The sequence below is a fragment of the Echiichthys vipera genome (genome assembly GCF_963691815.1).
Source record: "Echiichthys vipera genome assembly, chromosome: 4".
Lineage (NCBI taxonomy): Eukaryota > Metazoa > Chordata > Actinopteri > Perciformes > Trachinidae > Echiichthys > Echiichthys vipera.
The window spans coordinates 22,140,933-22,167,964 of record NC_139829.1 but is presented as its reverse complement, the minus strand read 5'-3'; the positions used below and the strand labels follow the sequence as shown (position 1 = coordinate 22,167,964).

General features: G+C 39.1%; 1 protein-coding gene across 3 annotated transcripts in view; it reads left to right on the top strand.

The window, feature by feature from the left end:
• Positions 1 to 1,379: 1,379 nt before the first annotated feature.
• The window catches only part of edil3a (EGF-like repeats and discoidin I-like domains 3a), a 111,228-nt gene continuing 85,575 nt past the window's right edge, over positions 1,380 to 27,032 (top strand). For all 3 annotated transcript variants that reach the window (XM_083912856.1, XM_083912855.1, XM_083912854.1), the window contains exon 1: positions 1,380 to 1,690. In XM_083912856.1, the coding sequence (XP_083768982.1) occupies positions 1,627 to 1,690 (64 nt within the window). In that variant the 5' untranslated portion in view covers positions 1,380 to 1,626. The remainder of the gene's footprint in view (positions 1,691 to 27,032) is intronic.

The window sequence follows — 27,032 nt, the reverse complement described above, 5'->3', positions numbered from 1 at the left end:
TAGTGGAGTGAAAAATGAGCTACAATATTTGCATCAAAATTAAACTGGAGTATAGAGTGTATATAAATATATAACAACATATAATGGCAATGCCCAAGTAAATTACAAATATCCTACCTCTAAATTGTAGACTACTACAGTGGCCTGCTTGAGTAAATTAAGACTTAGTTGCATCCCACCACTGACAAGAGGTATAATGATAATGACATCATATTCATGAATGTTGTTCATAAGTAGGCTAACTTTTGTTACACATCTCACATTAACCTAATATTCTATCTTACTGACTTTAGGTTTAAATATTACCAATTAAGTTTTTTGGGTGAGAATGTTGGTTCAAAGTCTGCGCCTTAAAAGCCAACAGGGGTTTTTAGAGAGAAGGTACTATCCAACTTTCTTTGGCTTAAAGCCATCATGTGGAGTGGGGGAAAAAATAGGTTAAGGAAAGGCAAGGAGGCTGGTTCTACTCAATTTAAAGTCCAAACCCCTGAAGACTTTTTGGAAGTGCTCTTCAGGAGGAGGAAAAGTTGTCTCCATCATTGAGACAGCGAGACAGCGCCCTAGTCCGTTTACTGTGACGGACCGTGAAGCGCACATCCTCTGGTGAGCGAAAGTCGCTTGTCCTTGAAGCTGCGTCAATTTGCATCGCCTTGCCTGGATTTCAGGATCGTACCTTCAAAAGAAACTATTTTTATAAAAAAGTTAAATTATGAAGAACATGCATAAAGCATTACAAATTACATTAGTTTTTAAAAAATGCTTTAAATAATCTAGCAGTGCAACTATGTCTTGCATAAACCTTCATAGTTTGAATTGAAAGAAACAAATATCTAGCCCTTCTGAATTTGCTCAGACATGCCAAAGGAAATTTACTAGTCCTGCATACCAGATGTACAGCCTGACGTCAGGCCCCCTTCGCTATCCCTGCTCTATCTGATGATCTATTTTGCAAGGGCACCATCGCTGCATCCAAGAAAACTCTTATTGGTTTAGTACAAGTACAAGTACAAGTACAAACAACCCAGAGTGTTTTTCGCCGCTTCCCAAAATGATAAGCTGTTAAGCACAGACCATACTCCGAACACTGACACAGCGCTGTGGAGATAGGTCTAAATAGGAGATTTACCATTTACTTAAAGCGGCATAGTCATAGAGTGTTTTTACCGTAAAATGTCATGTATTAACCCATTTGGCATTACTAGAATTCAAATACGGCACATTTTTTAACCAAAATTAATGCATTGCCTGGTGTTATTTTGGAAGTCTGGTCCGGAAGTGATGTTTTAAGTAGCTCAGGGAGGCTTGACAGTTGTTGTCCGGGAGCATCTGAGCTCACGCGCCGCTCTCCACTACATCGCACCACTGCGGTAGGAGCGGGGAAGGCAGCAGCAAAGAGAGCGGACCCGGCACAGTTCGCTTGTTCCTGCACGAAGAGTGCGTCTCTCTGCCGACTTTATCACAGAGAGGGGACTTTACCTCAGAGGACATATAGTGGCAGCTCCCAGGCCAACCCTACAGCCCAGCGAGAGCGGCGAAGGGAGAACTTTTGGCGATTTTGCTCAGTAATTTATTTTGTTTACCACACCTCCGTTAACCTTGGAAGTCAGACCTGTTTATTGTGAGAGGATGGGGCTGCTACTCCTTTCCATCGCCCTGTGTTTGGGCGCCGCTGTCCCGCAGCATGTGAAAGGTGAGTGGGAAAGTGCATGTTCTCTTAATTCTCGTAACCTTTTTTTTTTAATTTTTTTTTTTTAACAAGACTAGCCCTTTACCGTGGGAGTACCCCCACGTTGATCACAAGCGATCGGGGCATCTTCACATATTGGAAGTGACCAAGTGAACTGATTATTTTAAATAGCAAAGCAGAAATGTAATGTGCGTTAATGGGAAATCTGTATTGTTTGCGGAAAGGAGCAGTCGGTCAGCACGGTTTGGCAACAGAAAACTACCGCTTGCGCGCTAACCTGTGCACGACTCATTAGTTAATTGGTGTACTTGCGTTTTATAAACACTTGTTTGAAACGATGAGACCGATAATCACATTTTTAAAATGTGTTTCATCCGTGCGTAATTTGTCTGTGATAAGGGACCGGATCAGTGCGTGTATCAGGCGCGCTCATTTTAAGGTAGAACTATGTACTGCTCCAGCTTATTGTGCGCCCTCACAGTGATTATCTTCTGCTGTTTGCTTCGCTCCTCTCCGATGATCTCAGAGGATAAAAAAGAAGCTGTGCGTCTATTTACAGCCCCGGTCGGTTAAGACAGAAAGGAGATCACTTGTTTGCTATTTCACAAAGTGAATTAAGAAGAAAAGATAAATGGATAGATGTCTCCAATGTGGGCTTTAGACAGACCCAGATGCTATCAGTTAAAGAAGATATACTAGAGAGCATCCTGTATTAGTTGCGTCACGACAGCATTATTGACCAGGATGACACCAGGAGAAGGTCAGCTGTGCATTGCAAGTCTAATGTAGAGTTTTGGCAAATACTGTGAGACTTCCTTATGTAGACAGGAGATTGTTGAAAGTTTATAGATTCACCTGACTCGCCGGATCAGCATTCATATCATTTCACAACCCTCCCTCCTTTGCCCTTTCAGTTCCTGGTGATAGGAATATTTAAGATTGTGGCCGCCTTATATTCTCCATGAACAGTGCAGAACAGTACCTGTGGGATTTGTGTAAAGAAAGCAGTGTAGCTGTGGTGGAAGTGGGTCATGCTATTCGTTCTGTCTCTATTAATTTAGCAACATGCTTGCCTCAGGAGTCACAGATGTCAGACAGAGCTCAGTCTCTTAGTAAGAGGAGGTTTTCAGGCTCCCTAAGCCTCGCAGTGTCAACTCCGTATCAGCCGCTACAAGACGTAATACTCACTGGTAGGCTGGCATAATGGATGCTCAGGAAAAAACAGGGAGCTGTGGTGCTGCGGGTCGACTTGTTTCAAGACTCAGTAGGGTTAAAAATCCACCCTGAATGTGTCCCTCAATTAATCATATCCCCCATCAAATTGGTACTATTGTAAAGGGATTTTTGTCCATCTGTTTCCATACTAAGTACAGCTGTAACCTCGTGCACAGTGAGGGGCTAGTTTGAGGAGCAGATGGAGGTGAATGGAGGGTGTTAACAGTATTTGATGTTTGTGTGAGCATCCTAACTATTCTTGGTTACCCTGGCAGAGCTACTTTAGCGATGTGACTGCGGGACTGGACAGTGCTCCAAAGGTCCAACAGCATTCAAGCTCCCCATCACAAAGAATGCATTGTGATGCTTTTTCTATTGTATAAAAACTACGTTATACCTTTTGTGGTCTCTGTGGTGTCTTCAGAGACAGCTTCTAACAAACACTCGTTTGAGGATGTCACAGGGAGCCTCTGCCCACTGAAACAAATTGATGGGGTAGAAACATTCGCCTTCAGGTAAAACAGACTGCATTGTTCCAAGTCAGTGTGCAATACATCACTTCCTCTGGTTGGTTACTGGTGCTGACTCTCACACATTGTTTGCGATTCAGCCTGTCAGCCTGGACAAAAGCACATGACTGCACCAGTGGGCCTTCTGCATGCAATAAGCTTTTGTGCTTGTTCAGAGAGTCAGTTTTAATGAATTTTCTGCATCTTAATTTTCGTTCCAGTCTTGTTCTAATGACTGTGCAATGATAGCCTTTTAGGCAAATGGACAGCCATCTGGAGGGGCAATGTGATTGTCTGCCATTGGTGAATCATGATTAGTGTTAATATTGTTGGTCACTGTTCATTTGGCTCAAATGTTTAATTTGCATAACACAGTTGAAGAAGTTTGTGGAACATAATGCACTGATGTAGAAACATTGTGTTTTCTAGAATGATTGTGGATTTAGATTGGCCTGATCCGTCGTTCCGTCTGCTCACAGACTGTTGATTATGGTCACTTTAAAACCTGACGGAAAGCCTGATGGATGCCACTTCTTTGCTAGTAAACAATGGACCTCTCTGGAAATGAGTAGGGTGGAAACTGTTGGCTGGATGTAACACAATACTGCTTGGGATATCATGAGGCCATAGAACACAGTACACGCTTACTCACTGACACTTTCCTCAGACACATTATTTTACTACAGTATATGTACAGTGGGCTAATCATTGTCATGATTTATATAATGTATTGATCACCGCAATCATTGATTAGTCAAACAACATAAAATTAATGTGATGGGATCACACCAGCTACAACACCAAATCGGGCCAGGAGCCTAAAGTGGGGAGACAATGGCGGCTTCACTACTTCGTACTAGGTTAAAACAATGATAGTGCCGCTTTTGTGGCTGATATTAACCCTTTCTTGCAGCCATAGAAAAAGAATGAGAGTAGAACAGACAAATTCCATTCAAACATAGCAGGGTGTTCAGAGCATTAGCCATTTTATGTGTCACAGTTGTTTGCAATGTATTTGCAATTGCACAGAACTGTGACTTTTGTAGAAATAGAGTGGCAGTCCTATTGGCCTTTTCGTCAAAAGTACAACGTATTTTTTTATAATTAGCTATCTTACGCATGGAGACAATATATGTGATGACGTTAAAGGTTGAATTGTCCTTGGCTTACTTTAGAAGAAATACATTATAAGTCAGCTGATGAATGAATGATGGTCGCTCTTATGCAGAATAGAAATAGCTTGTGTTTGCAGTTGGCAATATTAATGAAAGATTCTCTCATTAAATGCATGCAGATGATAGCGATATATCTTAAAGCTCATTACATTTACTGGCCACTGAAGGTTATGGTAGATGTACAGGTGACTCTTAATAACAATGACTGAAACCTACCTCTACATTGCCCTTCACTGTAGTTTTAAATGGCACAGTCTTCAATCAGCCGAGAGAGGTCAGACCCCTGTCAGATCAGCAACCATGATAACGAAGGGAATTATGGCAACTAATTGGACAGCAACCCACACACACAAAAAGGACACATAGGACAGAACATACGGTAAGGAATCAAGCATTCTCTGGCTGCTGTAGTGACATCAGCTACTATCTTTATTTTTTTCATGTTTGCAGACCTTGATTGGGATATTCATTGTCATTGCAGATGTACCTAATCCCATTAATATTCAAAGGAGAGTACACGTGTCTCCTTTGCTGACATGTTAATAGATATGTAGCCGTTCGTCTTTGCTGTAGCGTGGCCTCTGTTATCCTGCCTACATTTCATGCTTGAATTATTGTGAGGGCACTAAGAGGGACAGTTGCACAGGTCGCAAGGACACATGCTGAGGAAGTGCTTACCAAAGAACTTTGATGTGGTCCTGAGATAAGAATTGGTAGCACAATGGTAAAATAAGTTGTTTGAGCCAACACACATTCATATGGGCATCCAAATAGAAAATAAATGAATGCAATTGTGTTATCACCTGAGTAGTCATAATTGAATATCTCAACTAAAATATTTGCGTTAAGCCCAGTTGTAGATTTTCAAAGTGACTTGAGGCTTTTCAACTCTGCATTTGACAGTGAAAAGGAACACTCTAATACAATTCTTAAACCAGTGTCGGATGTTTCTATGCACGAAGCCCTTCTGAATTTGCTCAGACATGCCAAAGGAAATTGACTAGTCCTGCATACCAGTTGTACAGCCTGACGTCAGGCCCCCTTCGCTATCCCTGCTCTATCTGATGATCTATTTTGCAAGGGCACCATCGCTGCATCCAAGAAAACTCTTATTGGTTTAAAGAAGTACAAACAACCCAAAGTGTTTTTCGCCGCTTCCCAGAATGATAAGCTGTTAAGGCCAGACCATACTCCGAACACTGACACAGCACTGTGGAGATAGGTCTAAATGTGAGACCAACCATTTACTTAAAGCAGCATCTAACATGATGATGGCCGACCTAAACAGTGATCTTCTTAGCATTCTATTTAAGTCAGTGTCAAAATTCAGACCGATCGTGCCAGAAAAATGAAAAAAGGGTCCTCTGCTCTGTAACAGTGAAGGGATTATACGAATACTTCGTTTGTAGTGTCATTTTTTTGTTGAGTGTACTTCACTTTTCAGCTAAGAGAACATGCAGCAGTCCGTCCTTTCATAGTGTGAGCATTCAGAGGACCACATGCTGCTTTTAAGTAATCCCACTGGGTTGCGATTAATGAGTCAACTTTTGGAGGCGCAAGCAAGCTCACAGTGCAGGCTTGTAGTCTGTGTGTTTGTGTGTGTGGCAACAACATTGCAGATAGTGAAATTATGATGTCATGTTTCAAATGAACTGTAACATAATGTTTGGGGTAATTTTTGAGTTTGCTGAGGCTCGCTACATTCTTTACTCACTATAAATAAATATTGTATTAAGGGAAAAGCCATCCAGACAGAACGCCTTTAGCCTGAAGTAGATAATGTAATTTTTTGGTACAGTTGGTCTTAAATTGTTGTTGAGACAAATCATTTTTAACATGCAACATTATAAGGTACAGGTTCAGTAGCATAGATAAAGTAGAATAAAACACACTATTCAACATTACTGCACAGTAGATAACCTTACCGTTAATGGATGGTGATATGTGGCAGAACAGTGGTTTCATGAGAACTAGGGCTGCATCTATCAATTATTTTAATAATCCAGTCTTCTACCAATTATTACAATGATTAATTGAGTAATCTGATAAAAGTCTGTCACATGGACAGTGGCAAAACAATAAATATGTGCACTGTTTGCTACAGCGGGGCAGGAAATGATAATCTAAATATCGTTATCATTATCTTATTGACTAGGCTAGACTCAGGTTAGACCCAGCAGTGTTCCTGTCCATCCTGCTGTGATTCCCGGTGCAGTGGTTTTCAGCGTTAACTAGTTACGCCGTAAATGTTACCCTGTGCCAGGTCCGCTCTGTGGACAGGACGTGTAGACTGAATGCTTTCTGCTAAGATACTGAGAAACATTAGATTACTCTACCATCCCTGAAGTTGCCTTGCCTCATCAAACACGGTTTACATCAGAACTCAAATTATATTCAAGCTTTTACTCTGAAATAAACTGTTCAAATAATTTTTCTGTTCTTGTTATATACTGTCATAACTTTCCTGTCTACCATCCTCTTCCACCTATTAGCAGTCTGCATGTCTATTATTTGCAAATACAAGCAGACTACTTCAGCTCTGTGCATGCCAGCTGTACTTTATGTCAATATAATTTAACAATCAACTCAAAACTTATAATGCATACAGTAAGTAATAACTTAATTGCTATGTTCACTGCAAACTAAAAAGCATCTCAAGTTAAAGCCTGCAGTCTTCAACAATAGGGGCTTGTAATTGCCATATAAATGAATATATTTTGCTTTTTTAAATTCACTAGATTGTGTGTGTGTGTGTGTGTGTGTGTCTGTCTGTCTGTCTGTGTGTGTGTGTGTGTGTGTGTGTGTGTGTGTGTGTGTGTGTCTGTGTCTGTGTGTGTGTGTGTGTGTGTGTGTGTGTAGAAAGGGAGTGGGAGGCTGGAATCCGAAGCTCACTGACAAGCATTAGGGTGGATTTTCATTGCATTCCTTACGTGAGCCAAGCACAACTTCAGTATTGTAGTTGGAGTGGATCCTGAGTTTTCTGGACACACCCTTTTTTTGTCAGGAAAATGTCAACAGCAGCAGCAGCCATTCATTAACAGTGCTGGTCATGAGTGAAAGAGTCCAACTTTCCACAGCAGATCAATAGGCAGAATATATTATTTTGGATTAGGTGCAGAACTGCAGCTGTCTGCAAATCTGAGGAGGTGTGAGCAGTTTCAGCCCGCTAAAGCTCTGTTGTGAGACCAAAGCTTCAGGACAGCACGATTAAAAATGAAATGTCATTTTTCAAAGTTTAAAGCTTGTACACAGATGGATGAATGACACATAGACCTTTGAATGATCGGATGTTTTATCTTTACACAAAAAGCCAGCTCCCGACACATTTTTGCAATGTAATATCCGATGTGTGATGTCTCTTATGCTTGTAATATATGTAGTTGTTCCCATCTCTCAAATACTGTTTTAACAATGTGTGTAATGCTTTCAATTTTATAGGCCATCTAGTCCCATATTAAATCTGTAATAGGAGGATATTTTATGGGTTCTTTTTTCAAATGAAACCGAAGCTTGCAACGTTTGTGCTTGTGTTTATTGGAAAAACACACATTAGTTTCTGCAGACTGAAGTTAAGCCTGCTTTAGTCAAAATATGATCTCGGAGTTAAAAGCAATAAGCTTTGTTTTGGTTGGATAACGTTCCTCCGTTGGGCTTTGGAACACCACTTCATTTTTACTAAGCCCAATCTCCTTATTTGAGATCAGATGGGTGCAGGTGGCTTAAGTTCTTAACTTCCAACAAGCACTGAGGAGATGTGGGCTATCTATTCTTATTCTAGAGGCATAGCTAAATCATGAGCCCCTATGTTACAGTCTGCACACCAGAGCCAAAAAAGTTACTTTAGGTGTGCCAGGTACCATCCATCTTTAAATATTCTTTTTCCATTCATCCATCATTCTCATTATCTCTTTCTTTCTTTTTCTCTATTCCGATAATGAGTGAAGTGTAGGAGATATAGGCCTTGTTTTAGGATTGTTTTGTGGATTTAATTTCATTCCCAGAAGCATCACCTCTAGCTTACAGCATTCTAACTCTTTCTCAATCTATTTGATTTTGCCAATACCTGTTATTTTCTGTGTGTGTGTGTGTGTGTGTGTGTGTGTGTGTGTGTGTGTGTGTGTGTGTGTGTGTGTGTGTGTGTGTGTGTGTGTGTGTGTGTGTGTGTGTGTGTGTGTGTGTGTGTGTGTGTGTGTGTGTGTGTGTGTGTGTGAAGCTGGGAGAGGTAACCCAGAAATGTCATCAAACGAAGTCTAGGCAGCAATTCTATCCCTTTAGCAGAGGGTAGATATGCATCCATACTTTACTCATTTGCCAAAAAACAAAAACAACATCCCTGTATTTATGATGTCAGCCAGACTGCTTTTTCACTAAATTGTGCTAAATGCCAAAAAGAGGGTGTTTGATGCGTGATTGAGAACAAGATTGCGTAAAATTGTCTGTTGAAAGATTTTTTTTTTAATTTTAGCAATCTTTATATGCCAAAGTTGACGAGAAGCCTGTTCTTCAACTAAAATATGAACAAGTACTTTTCAGAAGGATTATTTGAGGTAATGGCATACAGTATATGATATCCATAGTAGGGGTGGAACGGTTTATTAAAATAATCTGTCCTGTTCGCTACGCTTGTCACGGTTCGGGACATGTGTTTACTGTTCGGTTTATGAGGTGCAACGTAGCATAAGCCTTGCGCCATATTCATATGATTGTATACCAGATACTGCACGTTTTTTCCAAGTGGAAAAACTAATGTTTCTATTAAGAACTGACAATCAGGGAATGGAAATATTATTGATGTTGTATTTTTGTGTTCATTTTAAAGAAAGTTATGTGACCATAAAAATGGGAAAGTTAAATTATTTTCAGTCAGAGCTTTAAGAGCCATTTTCTTCTTTCTACTTTATAGGATACAATGTTTGTCAGAGAATACATGTAGCCTATTTCAGTCAGTTCAGTGCGTAATTTAGTGGGAGAAAACCTATTTTCTTCATTTTCTTTCAAGATTTGATAATGTATAAGTGTTTATATTCTTACCTAGAAGGCAAACAATTCTTTACCTTTTTGCCAAATAAATATAGAAACACGTAAATGCAGCCATGTCTCTCCTACTGTTTGAAAATCTCACTTCACTTTAATTTAAGATTGTTACAGTAATCCCTAAACAAGCTGCCTCATTATTTCAGTTTTTGCATGATTGCATGACATGTCCTTAAGAATATCTGATTAAAAATAATCTAATTATTAGGCTATAGATCTGATTCATGGTATTTTTAGAATCTAAAAGAAATAGAAAAAAGCAGTGGATTTTGTGAACCATTCCACCCATAATCCATAGTGAAGTAAACTGCATTTTTTGTGGAAGAGGAATATCTCCAGTCCAGATGCTTTAGATTACCCTTGGGATATGTAGTGCCAGGCGGGGGAGGGACAGGGGGAGAGCTGAGAGCCAGGAAGGAAATCTCCTTTAATGTGAAGTTCAATGAACAGCAACCACTCACCTTCAAACCTCAAAGTAAAGGCCATTAGAGAACTTGCAATCCATTGCCACTTACAAAAAGGGCAAGGGTTGCGACAAGTTGCACCATTTTGGTAATTTTTAGGTACAGGGTATGGCAATTCTCCAAAATATTTTTTTAGGGGTAATTATGGACCAACAGAAGCCCTACAGCTAGGCCAGATTATCTGCGTGAGCAGCATGTGTGTGTCACTGTATGCATTCATCGCCAATGTTGATGGTTGGAGCAGCTACACAGAGCCATGATGCTGAGGTGGGCTGTGAGGCAACTCAAATGTTTTTTTTGACAATCATATTGACACCATAACAGCTCTTTTACTACAGTTTCAATGTATACTGGACATATCACTGTTGGGCAATACTGAAATTCCCCTAATTATGATATTGCTTCCAGAAAATTTATATATGATAAAATTCCAGAAAAAACAATAAAGAGAGAGACACACATGGATATAATGGACTGGAGACACATACTGTATCTTGCAATGCCCATAAGCAGTCACAAAGTGGCCACCATGTATAGGCAGTCAATGTGATGAAACAATAATCATTGATCAACACTGATGTATGCAATGAGGATGACATGGGCCTACATTATGTCCACAGCCTATGAGTTTAGTGACCACCGCTGGCAAATGCAAACAAGCCAAACAAGCTTACTAAGTACCTGGCTGGTAAGCTAGCTTGCTAATTCCGTCATGCATTAATGCTACACTTGTTACAGAAAATGAGCTGAACAAAGTTGTCACTCATCTGGCAATAGCTCAGTCATAGTGGTGCATTGCTGCAGAATGACAACAGGGGAAACACTGATACTTTCACAGTATGTATATAGCACCTCGACCTGCTGGATAACAAAAAATAGAAAAGGCAATCTTACATTTTACAATATGGGATTTTTAAACTTTTAGTTCAATAAGAAAAGTTAGGACAATTTGATTGTTGCTGAAGCCATTACTATAGGTTATATCGATGCATATTTACAGGGAAATAATAGTGGAATAATTCCAAAAAAGGATAATATTTTATTACTTTATTAAAAAGATAACAATTTAATACGGAGATGATTGCTTTGGTTTGTGTATATCCTGAAGGATTCCTCTCTATGGACAGAAAAGCCCACAGGGCAAAGCAGACACAGTGATGTTAAGATACAACTGCTCTGAACGTGTGGTACACACCAAAAAATTTGCTGCAGGTGTAATTGCCTCGTATACCGTGTCATTGAAACATCACTCAGGAGCCTGAGGCTCATGGCGTGAGTCACAGTACACCCCTCACAAACTGTGTCTATCACAGTGCCAGCTCAGATAGACGCACAATCTCACCTTCTGACAATTATGGTTATCACATGAATCATCAATTATTGTTTATAGATATGTGTGTTTTTAGTATACGTGAAATAATATGAGATGCTGAATAGTACAAATTACAGACCCGTCTCATTACTAATACAAAACGGATGGTGCTTACAAGGTGCAGGGAAGAAAAAGGGTATGACAAACATTAGGGTTCTCACATTTTGCCATACTTGTCATTTATTATTCTTACACAAGCGGTTATTGTGTTGTCTGTTGGTGATTGTTTGTTTTGTTGAGCATATTAAAAAAACAAAAAACAAAAAAACAGGATACACAAGAAGTAAGAAAACCTATAGTACTTGGTACTAAGTGGAGAAGGGGTAGGAATTAATAAGCTAGTGCTTCAAGTGTAATTTATTTTTCATATGTTTGAAATAAAGCATTAATTCATTAATTCATTCAATGTTACTGCTATGCATATCTTTGAACATTTTAGGAAAACAATGAGAGGAAAGCAGGAGGAAAGACAGGAGAAAACATTAATTTAATTTTCTTTAAAGGGGCTATACTTTCCGAACATTAATATAGCTGCAAACAAATATTAAGATACGTATTTATAGTGGAGTGATGGCATTCTGAGCAGAAAATGACGACACTCTCCCTCTGCGTGTGCTGTAATCCAAGTTTGTCTGTTTGTTTCAAAAGCTGGTCCAGTGTGCGTGCAAGTTAGCGCCTTGTGCGTCGAGGGACCTTTATTTAAATTAATGTTACTCACAGTTTGTTTTTTGTCTAAATGTGGTAGATTTAAGCTTATTCCATTGACATAATTCCCCTTGCTGAACACTGCCTTCTATTTTTCTTCTAAACCAGCTAGTTTGACAGCAGGCTCTCTGTATGATTCACCACTGTTTGAGGTATGATATATTGGTGTGATCTCTGTAACCTGCCACAGAATTATGAGCACTTTGCTTTCAAAGCTTGTACTGTATCCTGTGTTGAAGCTGTGAAGAATCTGACAAGTTAAATTAGCTGTTCGAAAATTTTAAATCACATGGCATATTTTGAACAAGGTTCAAAGCATTGAAGAGGAATCTTTTGTCGAATATTTCTCATTCTGCCTTCCCCTCTCTCTCTCTGACACACACACAAACACACACACACACACTCAAACTCGCAGTTATAATTATAACACATCAAACCATGGTTCTAAGGTGGCGGCTGCAGCTGGGTGAAGATTTATCTTGATGTTATAAATAAAACTGTGCAATAGATTTCCCCTGTACTGTTTATTGGACTTGCATGTTTGATTGTGAAGTGTGGTTATTTTGGTTCCCTGTTTATCTGTGATACCTGTGTTGTGCCTGCTGTTCTTCAGGTATACATCATTTCCAAAATGTGTGTTAAGTCTCTGATTGTTTATGTGCATTCTCCTGCTCAGTTTTGCTTCAGAAGCAAACTGAATGTTGTTCTAATATACACAAAATAACTGAAGTTTAGCTTCAATTTAACATGTTGATGTCCAGCAATCAGCTGTGACTGTATACATCAACACTCATAAAGCTACTGTACACTGAGACTCGTCTTGCTCAACACTGTGGCTCTTTATGGAAGTAGCGCCGACTACATGAAATTCACTGACCAAGGAGTAAGCAGGATGAAGAAATTCAATTCGTCAAGGCCTGCCCTTTCCAGTACACACAATGCACAGCTTAGGCCAGCGGGTGTGATGTCTATGTGGAACAGGGATCAGGATCTATTTTGTAGCTACTTCTTCATGCACTTCTTACATGCATAGTGTCCTAGAGCAAGACCACATGCAGCTTCCTTTGTTATAGTTTCACAGTTTTACGGTGTAAATTGCCAGTATGACCTTAGCCTGCTTTTATGCAGTGAGACATTGAGAAGTGGGGCAGTGTTAGCTGTATAGGTGACAATTAGCCTGGAAACCAGACAAATCGGCCAAACTCATGTTTCATTTGCCCTGGTAGATCTGGTAGATACGCCAGGCACCTCACTCATTCAGAAAGATTTCCAGCAGCTTGTGATCGTACAATTTGGGGTGGATTTAAGATATCCAGTGCAGGTTGTCCTGTCCTGTGTTTTCAGAAAAACATTTTAGTGTACTGTTTCGCTATAATATGAGAAAGTTTGTGACCCAGCCATCATTGTTTTTCGCAGAGCGAGCACCACTGTTTTCGTTGCTCTGATTGGATATAGATCTATACAATTGTATCCTGTGGCATTTTTCTCTGCACCTGCTGATAACGCCCCTTGCAAAATTAACTGAGAGGGCCCAGACCAATACACATGTGCGATTATTCTGGTGATGCCAGTCTAGGTGATCATCCGATCTCCACTGAAACCCCAATGTGCCTTAAATCTGACTGGTGACTGATATGGTAGCTGCGTTAGAGCTGTGATGACGTATATTTCTGTAATATGTGGTGAGATGACATTTAAAAATGACATTTAGGTAGGCATACTGTGGTTCTTTGCACCGATGCACCAATACAACTTTCCCGATACCGATATCTGGGCTTATCGGGGTGATTCCTCTTGTTCAATTTTGTGCAAAGAAACGTGTAATAAGAATATTTTAATATTAAATTAAATGCTCTTCTGGATTTATCAAACTTATGATTGCATATTTGAAGCTATCTGTGTCTTCCTGTCTCTTACACGCACGCATCCCCCCCCACACACACACACCCGCGCACATGCAACAAGACGAAACATTTGAATTTGCCGTACTAGTGCATCCTTTGTGAATTTGAAAATGAGGGTTGCTCAGTCACTGAGTGTATTTATGTGGCATAGTTTCCCTTTCATCCAAAATGCCACATGGAAAACATCAAGACAACAAGAGAGATAATGAGGTAAACATTTAACGAACAGGGTCACAGAAATGCCTTCATGTGCCGTTGAATATGCATTAATCCTGTGAATTAGTGACACAGTTTTCAAGTGAAGTGCTCATTCCCCTCGCCCGTTTTTTTTCTTTCCTCCCCAGTTAATATTCACTACCACTTTCCATCACAGACACCTTCCTCTTCAGCGGTAACTGTGAAGATTCAGATGAGATGTGGGCTTCACTTCTTTATACATGTTTGATGAATCTTTTTTATTCCACTTCTGGGATACAAGCATGAATGTGTGAGATCTTGTCTGGAAATAAAAGGTACAAAAGATGGGAGGTTTCCAAGTTTGTAATGAGGCTAGCGAGGCTCTTCTGGCTCACAAGCAAACTAGGGCATCTGTAATGAGCGTGCAGAGAAATGAGGAGGTGGGGGCAGAGAGAATGGAGAGAGGCATGTTGCGAACCTGAATTGAGCCGGAAGTTAAGCCGTCCAGTGGATGTTTGGATGAAGGAGTGGTCAGTGATACTGTAGCTCCTGCTCAACAGGATACTGAATTAATTTGAAAATTACCACTGTCTTTAGTCCTAAGGGGTGTTTCTCCCCAGAAACCAATTGCTTAATTTGAGAAGGGCATATAGAATTTCTCCATATCTTTCTCAATATATATTTTTCTCAACATTGCTTGTCACTGAGAAAAGAAACACAAGCTTTATTATTTTATTATTATAACAGATGGTTTAAGAGACATTTGTAGAAAATTGATAATAGCAAACACAATGTATCACACTGTTCTGTATACATTCACAGCAATGATCTGATAACTGCAAGCATTTCAAATTAAATGTTGTTTCATTTCCAAAGTGACATTAGTCTCTCCGTGTAATGGCATTAGCTGACTCTCAATAAGCAAGGACCTGGAATAGGGATATTTTTAATTAACACAATCCGTCATAGGGCCTTGACGTTATGTTTATCTGCCAGTGTTTGATTTACAACAGACAGATATTTAGATGCAACAACAATCTGTTTGGGTTATATATGTTTGGTTACCATAGAAGAAAAAAATAATTGTACATCGTACATCATACATTGTACAGCGTAAAATTCATAGTTTGGGATGGTTACACTTTATTTTTTAGGGCTTTTCATGCCCGATGTGAGTGTAGTCAACTCTGTATTCCCGCTAAATGTTATATTGAATAAATAACCATATAAGAGTATTAACAGTCATAATCATCATTAATTAAACTGAACTATTAGTCTTACGGGATATTAAACCTAGATTAAATACTTCCAGCAATTAGCTTGCCTCTGAACAGTTTTTATCACTTACCTGCCGAGACCAACACATAAAATAAATAGTTTTAATAGTTTCAATTTAAGACCAGCTAAGGGTGGTTAGAGCCGAGCTAGGTATGTGAGACCTAGATGAAAGTATATGTTCCTGAGCCTGCACTTTCATGGAAAATGCTATATATGAAAGGAAATGTTGGCAGGGTTGGGCCACCTGAGCTTTACACTGTGGAGAAACCAAAGGTTGCCAAATCCAGTTTTCTACTACCACGTGAATTAGGCATTAATTCATTAAATGGGCATGATGCAGTTAGTGTATTATTAACCCTGTAACAATTATAGTTTGTGGTGCTACTGCATCTGATCATTTTGATAGTGATTTATAATGGCAGCATGGCATTATATCCCTTTTAATCACCGTATGCGATTTAACATAAACATTGATATACTGTATATTTAATTTCTTAAAAGCTGCACATCTAAAATGTTGCCAAAGTATTCGAACCATCACAGTATTCGAAACTGTACATGGGTAACAGCTTCACCTGAGCAAAGCTTGACTCCTTGGTCCCAGGCCAACCCTCTAGGCCAACCCTCTAGGCATGGGGCTGAGTGCATTACTGTTGCCCCTGGCCCATGATGAGGAGAGGTATCGATCTTATCTGCAGACGAAAGCCCCCTGTGCACCTCTGCAGGGCTTAGAGATGGCTGAAGCAGGATGCACAGTAATGAGAGCAATAGAGGGCAGCATGGGGGACCAGCTTCTTGCTAACAAGGATGGAGACCTTTACACAAAAGAAAAGAAAGACGCTTGCTTGGCACTTTTGCTTGTTTGTTTGTTTTTAACCCCTCCCTTCAAGATGCTCAGTTCTTTCTTTCTTCAGGTCTTAACCACACTATGCACTGCAGCCTCGATGGTCTTATGTGTAGGACTCCTGTGGGAATTTATCTCAGTGCAGACTGTTTGAAAAGTAAATTTGGTTTACTCCCTGTATGAAGTCAGTAGAGCATGTGGAGGTGGTCTCAAACGATTAAAAGCATTTCTCAGAGAATGTGGTTGGAGCTTACCCAGACCTAAGAGGGAAGGATACCTCTGTCTGGGGAGATAGATCCCCACTCTTTTGAGTGCTATGGTCAGAGGCTTTTGTGGCAACATAAGTTGTTTTTGACACAAGGACTCCAAAGAGAAGACTTTGTGTGTGCAAGAATTTGAGATGATGATTATGTTGCCTCTAAGTGCACAGTGACCAAAGCTCAACCACGCCACTGTTATTATGGGTGCTGATTCAGAGCCATGGCCGCTGCAGGTTTTGGATAGGCTTTTCCAAAGCTCATAGATCATATTGTATGATGATGAGGAGTTGTAACAAAAGTTTGTTTTTATGCCCAACATTTTTTTTTATGTAGTATCATTGTATTTGTATTATATGCTACTCATATGAGTCTGTGTTTGTGCTTGCTGAGACCAGAAAGTGAAAATATATTCTGCAACCAGACAGAATAGATGGTGCTGGAAGATTAATGACATGTGACTACTGGCTAACCTGATTGTTTTGTTCACAGAACCATCCGAGAAGATGTGATTGTAAACTGATTGGGAAAGGGCAGGCACTTTCAAAACATATCTAGCAGGGGTTTGGATGAACCATTTGTCTATTAAACTTTTGCCAAAGTCAATCAGTAAAGGGGGAAAACATCTTTCCCATCAAGAAAAGCCTTCAGTGCCGTAGCACAAATGCATTACTTGGATCCTGACAAGATGGACTTTCATGTCACATGTGAGCATGATTCTCACATGATGTTGTGTCATCGCGGGAATTTGGCTGCTGTGCAAGTTAAACTACTTGCAGTCTCTGACATGAAGTAAGTTGAAGATTCTGTTTTGAGAAATAAGCTTGATTGCTCACTCATGTTTGTAAAACACCTGCACCTGCGTAAGTGTAGCTTAGCATAAAGACTGGAAACGGGGAAACAAAGAGCAAGCCTGGCTCTGTCCAATGGTAACATAAAGCTGGTCCCACGTACCTCGACGGCCAACCTTAACAAGACAACACAGCAACTGGTCAATAGCTCAAATTTGCACGTCAAAGCTCACCTACATTGAACCATCCACATAAGCTCCTCACAGATTGATTTTGCAGCCATGAGCAAAATTACTGATGGCAGAAATTCCATAGCAGTGAAATGACTTCAATTTCAAATGTCCCTGTAATAAAAACTGGTCTGAGCCATTAGATTTCGACCTGTTTGATACGAGGAAATCACTAGTTGGACCTCTCTAAACACTGATATCGGGCCATTCTGCCTCAGTTTCGCTCACTGTAGCGATCTGTTTAACTTGATGAAGGGTAAAGTTTAAAGGTCTGCTCTGAGCAATTGACTGACTTCACAAGAGAACCAAAGGTTTCTCTCATCTTCAAAATGTCCCTGCAATGCAGACCTAGATCTCTTCTCTCTGGACTAGGTCCTCCCAAAAGCTTTCACAGACTTATCTGCCAGCATGCTCTGTGTTATCAATACTCATTTCATCTGTTTGATGTGTTGCTTTTTCTTAGCCTCTCTCCACAGCCCCGCTCCTTTTAATTCCAGTCCACATTCCTGCGTGTTCCCCTTTGTGCATCTTTATAGTGCTCTTTCTGAACAGTAGGTTGTGTTCAGCTTGCTAGGACCACACTGTCTGTCTTTTTACTCCTTCATGGATATTTAGCATTTTCAGCACTCTCTAAACATCTTCTCTCTCTTCTCGCTTTTCTCTCCCTGAGGCCAAAGTGAGCTTATTCCCCCTAACTATTACATCCAATTAGGGGGAGGGAGAGTTTCACCCCTCCTCCCTTTCTACACTAACAATGTGGAATACAGTAGAGTGAGTCAGGGTTTTCGCTTCTCTTCTTTGATGTGAACAAATTACGCTTCAGATTCACACTTGGCAAGGAAACAAAGATCCAGTTTACCCTTTCAAGTTTAGATTCTTTGTCATTCAGGGAAAAACAAGATACATAATGGAAGAAGAGATCATTTTTTGTTTGTTGATAGCTTCTTTTATTTCACTTGTTCTCTTTCAAAACCTTGCCTAAATTGGATTTGAATGACACTAAATACACGTGTACATATTTGTGCTTTAACATTTTAGCTTATCGCAAACTATGAGCATCACATTGTTTAGCCCCATTTCTGAAGTACAAGCTTATCTGTTCTAATAGTATTCAGGGCTTCTTTCTCCAGGACATGTGTATGAGCCACCTTCCACCTTGTCTAGTTCGTTTGACCAGTATAAGTGCAATGGTTGAGAGAGGTGGGCTTCGGCATGGCACGATTGCACATGCACAAGCATAAAAAGCACCCGACTATGTATATGTGTCTTCTCCTTTCAACAAACATTTTTAAAAAATCCCACCGAAGGCTTTGCGATGGTCTCATGCGGAGGTGGATGTTTACTGCAGATTTTGTCAGATGAAAAAAATTAAAAAAAAATTTGACAAAACAAAAACTGAGAGAGGTGATGATGTATAAGTAATAAGCAATCATACCATGGCCCGGATCTTTTGAAGTAATATGAGTGCTGGCAGTGTCTGGCCGGCGGGGGAGGGGGGACAATCACGCTGAAGTAAGGCACAAATCAACTGGGCCAAATGTGAGTAGACCCTTGAATATAAATAAATATAAAGTGGGGCTGCAGGTGTGAAGAATATTCAAGATGACGTTTGAACACCTCATTCTTTTGCAGAGGCCATGGTCTACAAATTACCTAAAGTAAGAGCGCTTCAAAGCTTTGTGACCAATATCAGTACTGTCATTAAAGCTAGTATTGATGAAAGAAATGGAATAAAGACATAGTATTGTGCATCAGACTGGTGGTGTCTTTGATTAAACGTTTCGTACAATATCATGTGTTTAAAATGTGATAAAGTGTTCCTGTATTACATTCTCAAAAGAGCAGTTTTACAAATAAATAGATACAATCCATAGAGAGCTCTCTTTTCCAAGACAATGGGACATAACCTTTAGAGTTCCATTTCAGATAATTGAAGTGAACAGAGGTGTGCGATCCAAAAGGGGCGGAGAACTACCATCAAGTTTCTGGGAACCGCTTGTGTAACACAAGGAGGTCAGCACACTTTAGCACTCAGGAAGATTATTTGCTTTTGTTTACTGGTCATACACACATTTGTGTGTTACAGACAGGAGAGTGAAGGTAATGACAGAATTTTCATTTGTTATGGAAAGAGGTGGTCAATATATTGAATACACTTAATGTATCATGCTTGTTGTATGCAGGATGTGTCAAAAATATGTATGGTAGTGAAGTTTTTTTGCTTCATACTGGGTAGTAGTAGCCGATGAGATGCTTCAGCGTAATAGCCTAGCTTGTTTTCATTTAACAGCAGTTGAAAGCATATGTGTATGCAACCTGGTGTGAATAAATATATTTTTTGTCAAATCTAACTTTGGTTGTGAATATGTAATCATAAACAACAACGTTTTCATGCAGGCATATGTTGCAGGGGCAATCAGAATCATCATGCTGGTTTGATTGTTTGCATTAAATGGAGGTTTAAATTGAGTATTTATGAAGCAATTTAGATTGCAGATATCAAGATATATGTTGTGTATCACGATATATAGCCTAAAAATATTGCAACAATATTTATAGGCCATATTGCCCAGCCCTAGTTGTGAACTGTTCCTTTAAGATGGTTGTGCGCTGTCTCTTATGGAGGCTTTCGCTCTTTGGCTTGTACTGCTGTAGTCTGCTGTTTTTGCTTCCTTCCCTTTCTTCTTCTCTGCCTCCCTTCTCCATTTTTCTTCTCCTTGGCACTGTTGCAGTTATAATCCCTACTTGCATTATTCATTTGGATACACAGATCAAATAAATTTACATTATTCTTGGAAGGGGCAACTTCTCTGTTTGTACCCACTGACTGTCTTGCTTTATGTTTTATTTGCTGTTTTGAAAGCCACAAGAAGTGAAACCAGAGAAGCTGTGCTTTTGATCTGACCACAATAATATTACAAGCTTTATATTATATACATTCATTTTTACAATAGCGGCAATAATGGTCTCATACTGTTTATGTGGGTTTCTTTGTTTAGTAGGCTACATGAGGAAAAGCGATACATTTCCCAAACTCTCCTGGGATCATCTTTTACTTGACAGATTCAAAAGCCCCACCTCCATCCATCTGAGTTAAGTGTTAGGTTAAAAGTAATAATCAGTAAGAATTGAGATACGTTGTTTCAAGTGGCCTGTTTTTTCAGAGCCCTCCATTTTATTACGGTCACTGTGTTGACTTTTTTTTTGTTGCTCTTTTGTTAACTTTATTTAAACACACTTCCACTCCGTCCCCTATATGTTACCCTCTTAAATCCAGACGCCTACACATGTTCCTATTACACTTCTGCCCTTAATACAAGCCTGAATTCGAAGTTGGAAGTGCTCAATTTCCAATTACAAGTGAACACAGCACTATTAGTGATGATCTGTGCCGGCAGACCAACCGCTGTCAGCAGCGTCACTAACATGATGACAACTTTATGACCTTCATTCTATACGTCCATACAATCTACCATATATGATATTATGTTTTCCTGCACAGTATGACACTTTATGCTTAAAAAAGATGGAAAAATATTCCTTAGAAACAGTAAATTTGCTGAAACCAAAAACATGCTGCACTGCCATGCATATCAGCCTCTTTGCCAAGGTATCTGGTTGTTTCTGCTCATTAAACAGTGCAACAACCGTTATTCAGTTTGGAATTACTTTTGGAAGAATAGCAACAGTTAAAATGAAAATGAATAGTTTTGTCATCAGACTGGATGCCTTGCAATTGATAAAATCTCAGAATGTGTTGAGTGACCAGCATCATGGACCACTTCTGTATTCTTATGGTATCCTTCTATAGGGTACGGGCAATCAATACTAACCATAGCACTATTGAGAACATATTTTTTTGCTGACACTTGGTTTTGCACACTGACACTTAACAGCAGACTTTAAAAATACTTATTGATTGTGTGTCAAAAACAGTGTGAATCAGGCCTTGGATATGTCTGCACTCCGTATTGACCACATTACAAAAACACTTCCCTGTAGACCATCGGATTCAATGGATTTGGCTTTATGTTATGCTCGGAATAGCAATTTAATACTCTGTCTGACTGAACATCCCCTGCACAAGCAATCACATACAGTACACAGTCTGTATTAGTATGGATTTAAAACCATTTCATAGTTTCTTGCATTTGACATTTCAACATGCACACAAGGAAAATGACTCTAAGATTTATTTTAAGCCAAAACAATATGTTAAATTCATTTTGATATTGAGAATCACCAACACAGTGGGCTGTCTTTTTTTTTTAACACAGTGAATGCTACCATTAGTTTTTCAATATTCAATGTTTTTTTAGATGTGCCTGCTGTTTACAGCGTTACAGATGCACATGAGGACATTTTCAAGTTCATTTCCAGGTTTATACTTGTATTATGACTTTCTACTAGAACACGTTTACATGCTCTAATTTGAAAAAAACAAAAACACTATTTTTCTCATACAGTCTACAGGACCTGTAACATTCCCTCCAGTATATTGTGCTCTTCATTGGGCCAGCTGTACTACAGCCAGATAAAAAATATACATGTATAAAATGTTGCAATATTAAGCATTATGTGTATTCACATAATAAACTGTTTTGGCATTGCTTTCACCACTACATTGGGAAATTCAACTCTAGAGCAAAACTGGTAAACCATACTTGTAGTGTTGGCAGAAAAATTAACTTTGCAGCAGTGCTTTTCACAATATTTATCCTTTCAAGGAATTGTAATATACTTAAAATTTGCACGGCCTGTAAAGTATCCCTAGAAGGAAGGTGAGCTAAACGGAAGACAACCCTAATTCCATCCCAGAGAGTGGCATCTTTTTTTTTTTAACTTATTTTCTTCCTTAAACCCATGTCAAAGAGTCACTTGTTAATAAAGGATTTTACCCTCCTGCTACGGTGACAAAAAAATAAAACGAGGATGGATGGGTTATTTACTTACTGAGAGAGAAAGTGTTTGCGATATAAAGGGATGTGCTACTGCACTTCCTTGTCATTAGCTGGAAGGACATTAACAATACCATCATAATTATTGTTGGTATTGTGTCTATAAGTCATTTCACAGTTAGCCACCCCCTCCATAGCAAGATGATTTAATGTTAATAAGCACTGCTGTGATGGAACAAACACTTGTGTGGGAGATAGATTTGCAATGAGCATCTGCTGTGTGTGTGTGTGTGTGTGTGCGTGCGTGCATGCGTGCGTGCGTGCGTGCGTGCATGCGTGGGTAAGGGGTACAAGAAAAGGTGATAGATGTAGCACTTATTTAGCACAAGTACACTGCTTACCATATGTGTTACTGAAGCTAACTAAATCCTCATTTGCAGCACACTACTTAACATTGTATTTTAGTTTCTGTCAGGAAAAGCAAGAATGAGATGATTATATAAATTCTGACTGTTTATTACCAGCTGGACTGAATCTGTAACTGTCTTCAAACAAACAAACAAACAAACAAACAAAACCACCCTTTCCAGTCAGCTCTTCTAAATATTTTGACCTTGTAATTTGAGTTCCATTAAAGGTTAGTTCGTGAAAATATGGATTTGTTGAATTGTGTTCCTTACATTTATCATAACTCTAGAACTACACAATAATTAGCGTTTCAAGTAGTCTATAAAAATGGATGTCAATCTTATTTTGCAGCTGCTTGGCAAGTTAATTGTGATACTGCTGCTCATTTATGACTGAAAACACATGGAACCTTTTAAACTGTGACTTAGACTTGTGCAGAAATTAAATACAGTCCAGGCAAATTAAACTGGTTTGTGTGCTAATTTTATGGATTATGTCTTTTTCATGATTAAAACAGCTCATGTCTCTTACTCACTGCCAGAGAAACATGAAAACTCAAAAAACAAAAGTTTTACTGCTTGAGATTCACAACATGAAACACTTGACAGACGCAAACAAGATTTGTCAGCCCCAGCGAGTGGTGTCTGAGCTGCCAGCATTAGCAGTGACAGCTGACTGTCACTCTTCATGCAATACCGCTTAATGGTAATACAATCCATTAGTCGGATTGTTTTTGACTTTGTTGTGGCCATGAAGGTAAAAGTGATAAGCTCTATGGAGACATCATTTCAGATGGAGCTCATTTTGAGTGCTGTCCAGCTATCATTGTTGGGGTTTTCAGTTGTTACATCCCAGCTAATTACTAATACTTGGGTATATTTTGGGTTTCTTCTTAAAAATTCATGCTTTACTGTCATTAAAAAACATATTTTTTCTCTAACTGTCTGCCTTAATATACAAATACCGTATTTCCTCAAATAGTGACCAGGGCCTTAAATTACCTCAACTAAAAAAAAAGGTAACAGGCCTTTATCTGACGCAGGCTTGTATTATTTGTAGGATACGTATAATTGGTCATATTTTAGTATGAAGCCTCTTTTTGATCTGCTCCTGTTTGCTCTTTTGAAGTTACTGCATTAGGCTGTTAAAATACACTTTTTGTATCCGTTTCAAATGAAATACACTTCAAACAACAAGTTGTTGAAGCATGATTATATTGTTAAATGTATTAAATTAAAGCAATGGAAATACATCATGCTTAGTTTGCATGCACAGGAAGCAGCCACAGGAAAATTATTCACTGTTGTTTTTCCACAGCCTTTATTTGTTTGTGTTGACCATGCCCCAGCCATTATTCGAGAACCAGCCTTTATTTAGAGGAAATACGGTATGTCACGCTTTAAACACACCCATACATTTTAGCGCCTGTCTCCTTAAGCCTTCCTCCTGAAGCTTCCTTCCAAAGCTCATTTGCTCTGATTGGTCAAAATCTCCAGGAATTTTGCCTGTAGTGTGTTCTCAGCATCTCAACACTGTCATTGCAACCGGGGAATGACTGTAGCTTTTTTATACTTCCATTGCATTTATGTGGCACCTCAACATGCTTTATGAAAAAAAAAAAAAAAAAAAGACATGGAAAGCTTACTTTGTACAATTTTTAATTTTTGCTTATGCCTTGTCAGGGGCAATGACACATAAAATAAGCAAAATAAAGCCTGTAATTGTAATAAACTAAACATTAAAACAAACTTCCTCAACCTTCCCATTTTACAAAACATCCACCAGGTCATTGCGATGAAACACATAATCACGAAACAGTCGCTGGCTCCCGCGACTGTGTAATGGATTGCTATCATAATTACAGTTATTGCAATCATTGTGTGTTGACCTCTCTTATCCAGACAAATGTGGGTACATCAAAACAATACTTTCATCTTTATTATAGGGTTATGAGGTTAATGCTGATGCTGAGGAGACAACAGTGAAAAAAATAAAAAAACCCAGAAAAATATTCATGCAACCTCATCCCTCTCAAAACGATCTAAATGTATTAACGTCAACACATTGTATCTAATGGCTAATTATTTCTTAGAATGATACATATTTTTTATCTCTTCAAGCACAATGATAATCTCTCATCTACATATGTGTATCAATCCGCTACATTACTGGCTCTGCTCTTCTCAATGTTCACAGCATCTACTGTGTCTCATCACTCAGCCTGCCAGTCATATTGGTGTCTTAGGCAGGTAACAAGTATCCTATGAAATCCTTGTACGCTGAATCTCTTGTCACCTCAAGTGATGTTGAGACACAAGTACATAGACACTCTGTTGTCTGTATTCTCTGTCTGTGAAATCAATTACACTGACATTATTTGCTAGGGCTCTCACAGCTGTCAAGAATTTAAGTAGGGCTTTCGCTTGTTGGAATTTAAGAGTGCTACATTAAAGACAACACAAGTGAACACAACCACAGACCAGATGAAACACTGTTGTGAAACTTTAACAGAGAACAAAATAGTTTTCTTCTTTCTCTGCTTTTATTGTACCAATTGATTATTTATTCTATTGACACCCATGTGATACAGTGAGGTCATCATTTTTTATCAGTTTAACTAATACGACTGACTTACAGCGCTGCAGTTTTCTGTAGTCTTGAGGGTTTTCTCTCTGTCCCTTCTCACCTTCTCTGATTCTATTTCTGGGTGTCTGTCAGCTTGTGAAATTGCGATCACATAGTTCATCAGAAAATACATTTTGTGCTCTCATTCACTTCACGTCACCACTTTTCTCTTGGCGCATCACACGAATATTTCACATCAACTATCAACTCTATGAATCTCCAAATCATTGCTGATGCATTACACTTGCATTGCATGCAATTGCTTTTTTTTTTAAAACACCACATTAAAGCAGACATGACATGTCATTAAGTTTGTTCCAAGGTTAAGACTCATTATTTTGCTAACACTCTAGTTAGATTGTGTACTACATTGAAATTGAACACCTCAAAAACTAGAGAAAATATGTTCTTAACCACTGGCTTTGATCTGGGTCCTGCTGATCCACCTTAATTAAGTGGGGGTGTTTCTGTTAAGCCAGATTTCACAGCTAACTCTGTAGTCTTTAATTCAGCACCAAGCCCTTAAGGTGCTATAGGCTGCTGGTCAAAGAAATGATATAAAGTAACTGAAGCCATTTTCACATAAGAACTCAGGAGAATTCGATCCGGAGATTCTCTCTCACACATGCAGCACACAACAGGAGATTCCCTTCTTCTCCCCGTGTTAAATGCTTTCTCACTAACTGGAAGAACTAAGTAAACTTTGGTGTAGGCGAGGGGTGGCGCCGGATAGAGAGTACAGGAGGCCAGACAGGAGGCTGATAGCATCTTGGAGACGGAACCGGTTCGTAATTTGGTCATAAACAACCGAGGTTATTGCTGTAAAGTGAATTTTCTGACAATTTCAATGTGGTCCCTTACTGACAGAAGTCTCTGAATCTATTCATCTCTCCAGTTAGATAGTCCCATTATTGTCTTATTAATCATCCTTCTTCTTCACCCTTGGAGGTTTGTTTTCTTCCTGTATCACCAAGAAACATAAACATTAAATATACTGTTGATCCATATTGTATTATTGATTTTCTATAATTTATATAATACAGATAATTTATGTTAAAGGGCATGTCTAGACAACCGCAATGTAGAGACAAAGTCAAAACTACTGCTGCTAATGATGAATGAAATGAAATATTACATTAAACACATTTCCCACAACCTAAGCTTGTAATGTTACTCTTCCACAGTTCAGTAACTGTAGTGGATTTCTTAGCCATTACTTTGTTGCCAAGGATTTTCCAGAGTTTCTCTACTGGGTTTAGATCTGGATTCTGACACTTCCTCCTCCAAATTTAACTGACTTCTTAAGACACTGTGGGTTCAGTCTTTTATCAGTCTGTCACTGAGCATAAGGTTTCCCATCAGAACCAAATACATTGAACTTAAGCAATGTTGCATCCTGGTTTTGGGGATGTTTTCTGCAGCAGGAGTTTGGCCTCTTGTACAGCTATGTGGCAGGGTG